The sequence below is a fragment of the Scardinius erythrophthalmus genome (genome assembly GCF_964197995.2).
Source record: "Scardinius erythrophthalmus genome assembly, chromosome: 8".
NCBI classification, from domain to species: domain Eukaryota; kingdom Metazoa; phylum Chordata; class Actinopteri; order Cypriniformes; family Leuciscidae; genus Scardinius; species Scardinius erythrophthalmus.
Window position 1 is genome coordinate 15,932,123 of NC_138228.1, and position 6,000 is coordinate 15,938,122.

Genomic DNA, 6,000 nt, shown 5'->3' on the forward strand with positions numbered 1-6,000 from the left:
AATTCTGTCAGTAATTACTCACCCTCATGTTGTTCCAACCCCGTAAGACTTTCGTTCATCTTCGGAACACAAATTAAGATATTTTTGATTAAATCTGAGAGCTGGATCACTCCCCCACAGGCTTATGGACACTATAACTTGCTGGCCCAGAAAATGTATTAAAGACATTGTTAATATAGTCCAAGTGACTCCAGTGGCTCAATCTTAAGTTTATAAAGCGACGAGAATACTTTTTGTGCGCAAAAACAAACAAAAATAACGACTTTATTCCACTTTTCATTTCCTTCTCTCTATGCCTCGAGTCTTTTCACGTAGTGTTTTTGCGTAGCGCGTCTGTGTTGCACGTCACCACGTAGGCTCACTATTGGGCGATGCTGGTCATGTGTGTGATGCGTGGTGACGTGCAACACACACGCGCTACGCAAAAACACTACGTGAAAAGACTCGAGGCATAGAGAGAAGGAAATGAAAAGTGGAATAAAGTCGTTATTTTTGTTTTTTTTTGCGCACAAAAAGTATTCTCGTCGCTTTATAAACTTAAGATTGAGCCGCTGGAGTCACTTGTGTGATCCAGCTCTCAGATTTAATCAAAAATATCTTAATTTGTGTTCCGAAGATGAACGAAAGTCTTACGGGGTTGGAACAACATGAGGGTGAGTAATTACTGACAGAATTTTCATTTTTGGGTGAACTAACCCTTTAAAGGAATAATTCACCAAAAAATGAACATTTTACCATAATTTACTCACCTTCAAAATATTTTAAACCTGAATGCATTTCTTTCTTCATGCAGAACATAGAAGACATTCTGACGAACGACTTTCATTGCATGGACAAAATAAACAAACACACAAACAAACACAGTTTTCCAAAAATCCCTTTTGTGTTCCACAGAACAAAAATGTCAGATATTTAGAAACACATGAGGGTGAGTAAATGATGACACATTTTTCACTTTTTGGTGAACTTTCCTTTTAAGGAAACCTTCTGTAATTTATATGGTCTCACGTCCACACGACCCTGATCAGACTAAACTAAGTCAGCTTTACCAGTGTGACTGTTAGCATGCTAAAGCTCTCTGAGAAGTTGCATCTCAATTATTTGAGAACTGCAACAACCTACTAGTGAGGTTACTAATCGACTACTCAATTGTGGGGCAGTTATGATCCTCCATGGGCATCCTGGATCATTTGCAGTGGCAGTGAAGCAATAAATTAGCTTTTTGATAGGGCTTTCATTTCATTTCAAGATTATTTCTGAGTGTATAACAAGATGAAAAGGCATCAATCCCAGTCTGCTTTGGTGAAGTAGTGGAGAAGATTGTGAAGGCCAAATGAAACTGGCTCTGATCCAAGTGTGCAGCACCAAACCTTCTAAAAACCACCACAAGAGGCCATACATGCCAGCTGCAGGCATAAGAAGTGAGTTATCTGTCAAGCACATGGTTAGAAAGCACCAATTTCACAGCCACAAACCACATTGTAAGATCAGACATGTTTTTGGATGTGAAACAACCCCTCAATACTGATAGTAGACCAACCAAGGAACATTACTCTTCATCTAAGCTCTAAAAATGACCCAAAGCCAACAGTCATGCTCTAAGAAAAGACTCCAGCTCTTGACTAGCTCTGAATATCAAAAGAAAATGAGTCTATATGGAACAACAAGCAACAAGATTGCCAGTTTCTCAGTGCACAACACTCAGGGTCATCTCATAATATTATAGACAGTAACATGACTATGTTTATACAATATCAAAGAAGCCATAGTAGTTTGATGGAAGTAAAGCATTACAAATGCATAATGTAGGCCTATGTATTCTAAGGCTTGCAAAACGACAGGATAACTGAATGACTCAGTACATCTAAACAAAGGTTTTATTCCCCATTACACAGAATGTATTGCTATAAAATCAATAAACTCTATGATCAAAACTCAAAACAACTAACAGGCCACATTGATTCTTCAATGTCACAGATCGTATTGCAGATTAGAAACAACATGACTAAACCTCGGAATAATTAATATGCTTTGCACAATAAAGCGGTTTTGATTTCAGAAGAAGAGTTTCATAGTGCCACACTCTAACACTTAATCTCTCACTTCGGCTCGACGCACACTGTCGGTGACTCATTTATCCAGATGTTTTGGGAAAAAACAGCCCACTCACCATGAATGTCAACATCTGTGAAGTTTTCCGTAGTGAAATTTAATGCAATGTTTGGGAACTGTGACGATTGTGATACATGTGTAATTTGAGTCATGAACTCAATGCATTTAGATGCTTTTAAAATAGATAAAAATTTGAAATTTAAGAGATTAGTGAAGATGAAAAATGAATGACGTTTAATCTGAGGATACAATTGTATGTAGCACACTCCTTTACAGTATATTTAGCATTGGTCATCAAATTTGATTGGCTGAGCAGTGTTCCAATAGGGCTGATATACAGTTCAACAGCAATGGAATGTTTTCCTGTTTGCATCATCTCTGCTTGTCTGTTTTTGTGGGGTTTCAAATCAGGTTCGTGATTTGGCTTCTTTTGGAACAACTTTCTTTGTCAGAGAAAAATATACAAAATAACAAGCCATTTTTATCTGAAACATAAAGAGCTGTTGCAACATCACATTCACAACCATGTCCTGGTCTGCATAATATTAGCATGGCCAAATCACAGCCATGTTAATATTCAGTAAAAGAACGCTTTGTTTCATATTGTTTAAAGACCATGTGAAACAGAAGTTGTGACCAACTTTACTTTAATATTGAGGCATATTTCCAAGGGGAAAAGAAATATTGAGTCAGAAAATAAAATAAAGGGAGGGGCTTGATTTTAGTGAACCTTCTCCTTGGCTTGAAGGGAAGTGTTTAAAGAGTTAATTTACCCAAAAATTAAAATTATGTCAGTAATTACTCACCCTCATGTTGTTCCAACCCCGTAAGACTTTTGTTCATCTTCAGAACACAAATTAAGATATTTTTGATGAAATCTGAGAGCTGGATCACTACTTCATAGGCTGCTAGGTAATCGATATCTGCCATCCCAGAAAAGTTAGTAAAGACATTGTTAAAATAGTCCAAGTGACTACAGTGGCTCAACCTTAAAGGAATACTCCACCGTCTTTTCATATTAAACTATGTTATTCCCTTAACTAAGACGAGTTGATACATACCTCTCTCGTCTCAGTGCGTGCACTTAATCGCTCTGGCGCGCGGCGAAACTTTGTTCACTCAGTTTATTCAATACGGGCCAAGCAGAGAAGCTACCAAACACCTCCACGGTTTCCCTATTTAAACACAGTTACTCGCGTAGTGTAACTCGACCTAGGACGGTGACACAAAATAAAACGTTGCGCTTTTCTAAGCGTGTAAAATGGATAACTATATTGTATGGCGGAATACCATAGCAAGTGCGTGTAAGCACTTCGTCTTGGCGGAGTAATATCTTCACCAGAGAGAGCGGGGGCCGGTGAGAGGATTTTTCACGAGTGAAGATATTACTCCGCCAAGTCGAAGTGCTCATAAGCACTTGCTATGGTATTCCGCCAAACAATATAGTTATCCATTTTACACGCTTAGAAAAGCGCAACGTTTTGTTTTGTGTCACCGTCCTAGGTCGAGTTACACTACGCGAGTAACTGTGTTTAAATAGGGAAACCGTGGAGGTGTTTGGTAGCTTCTCTGCTTGGCCCGTATTGAATGAACTGAGTGAACAAAGTTTCGCCGCGCGCCAGAGCGATTGAGTGCACGCACTGAGACGAGAGAGGTATGTATCAACTCGTCTTAGTTAAGGGAATAACATAGTTTAATATGAAAAGACGGTGGAGTATTCCTTTAACCTTAAGAGACGAGAATACTTTTTGTGCGAAAAAAAAAAAAAAACTAAAATAACGACTTTATTCAACTATTCATTTTCTTCTGTGTGGGCTTCTGAGTGAGTTCACGTATTGTAACAGCGCAGCGCTTCTGGGTTGTACGTCAGAACGTAGGCTCACTATTGGCCGACACTGGTCATGTGTGTGATGCTGGCCAATAGTGAGCCTACGTTCTGGCGTACAACCCAAAAGTGCTGCGCACAACCCAGAGTGAGCCAGCTCTCAGATTTCATTAAAAATATCTTAATTTGTGTTCCGAAGAATGAACGAAAGTCTTACGGGGTTGGAACAACATGAGGTTGAGTAATTGCTGACAGAATTTTCATTTTTGGGTGAACTAACCCTTTAATAATGTTCTGCCCAAGACGCCAAACTGACATCAACAGAGGAGTGGAAGAAAATTATACAATTTTGTCTTTTTTTTCTTCTGTAAATTAACTTGCATGGGCTATTGTTAACCAAAGTAAATAGAGTAAATTTAGAATTCATTCAGACTTTCTATGTCTTGACAATGCAGTAGAAATTAACATGCTTGCATAACATTCTCATAGTAATATTATCAACAATTATGAAGTATATAGCCTACATGTTATAACCATGTGAAACAATACAATATAAACATGTGAAATAATACGTTTCATTATTTGTATTATTATTTAATAATATATTATATATAATATGTTTTATCAAATAAAAGATTGTGTGACAAACCTCTAGATTCATCCCAAAATTGTACACAAGGTTTATGAGTCTATTGGGCAGTTGTTGATTTGAAAATAACAGGATGAACATTTGTGTCAGACAAAGGTTTCTATATGTAAATGTAACAATAAATCAGCGAGCTTAATCTGTATGACGACTTTCAAAAAATTCAATATGTTCCTTTCATGAAACAAAAATACTTAGGCTATACGTTAATTAGGCGAAGCCCAAAAGGCACCAATTAGGAATGACCATTAAATAGCATCCTGTAAGCTCGCCAAGATAGTGGGCTTCTCAAAAACGCTGGTAAAAAAAATAGCCATGCCATATTCAGCCCTGAAACCTTTTACTACAGTTGCTATTACTGTTAAACATGATGCAGATATTACTGTAAACACATGATGCAGGAATTACTGCAAAACATGATACATGATACCTATAAAGAAGCTTCTCTGACTGAAAAAAAAAAACTTACCTGAGTAAACCAAAACAGCCACACATAGCAAAATTTTGTAAATCCACATGTTGCTTTAAATAGTTTTAAGCGACTCCAAAAATACAAAAGAGATGTCAGAAGTCTCGGCGTTTTCCTCCTTTTAATACGACTATTAGTAAGATTCTAGTCTACCAGCAGTTGCTGTTGCTGTGCTCTTGTGGACAGTGAACAAGCGCGCGATGGACTGACTGAAGATGAGCGCGAGCTGAGAGAGTCTACCTCACGCGCTCCCTCCCCTTTCCCTCAGCCCATTTAAAGTCGCCCCGCCACTGTCCACTCCTCCACATAATATTATCACATATTATCGCATTTCCTGATAGACACCGAGGTTGTTGAACCAATCCGGGAAGTAAAATAAATGCAAATTGTTTATATTTGTTTCCGCTCTAATTTATTGGAGCGGATGGAAAGTGTTAAGGAGATGTCAACACAGCTGTGTACTGCACTAACCTTCTTGAGGGTGTTTGGGAGTAAAGTTGTGAATTGATAAACTCTGGGCCACTCACGTTGTTTTAGTTTCCAAGATGTGATAGCTTATTTTATATTATCGGACGGCAACTCTCTTAGTCATGATAGAAAGAAATTATTAATCATGTTGTTCACTTTATCATTCACAATTATGCTATCATTTCACTGCCTTACAAAAATTTGCAGTGACAACCATAGTTTCAGTCACATAGATAGTTGTGGTCTGCTTAAAAAATTGAACAATGATATATATATATATATATATGTGTGTGTGTGTGTATATATAATATATATATATATATATATATATATATATATATATATATATATATATATATATATATATATATATATATATATCATTCACAAACATTCAGCTGTTGTAATTTATGGATTCATACCTACAGGCAACACATTAAAGTTTTAGATCTGTAAATATTCAAAGAACAACGACAAAAC

General features: G+C 37.1%; 1 protein-coding gene across 1 annotated transcript in view; it reads right to left on the bottom strand.

Annotated features, from left to right (window-relative positions):
* Positions 1-5,299, bottom strand: part of hgfb (hepatocyte growth factor b) — a 29,520-nt gene extending 24,221 nt beyond the window's left edge. The window contains exon 1 of the mRNA XM_081371823.1: positions 5,053-5,299. Within this exon, the coding sequence (XP_081227949.1) occupies positions 5,053-5,101 (49 nt within the window). The 5' untranslated portion in view covers positions 5,102-5,299. The remainder of the gene's footprint in view (positions 1-5,052) is intronic.
* Between the last annotated feature and the right edge of the window lie 701 nt (positions 5,300-6,000).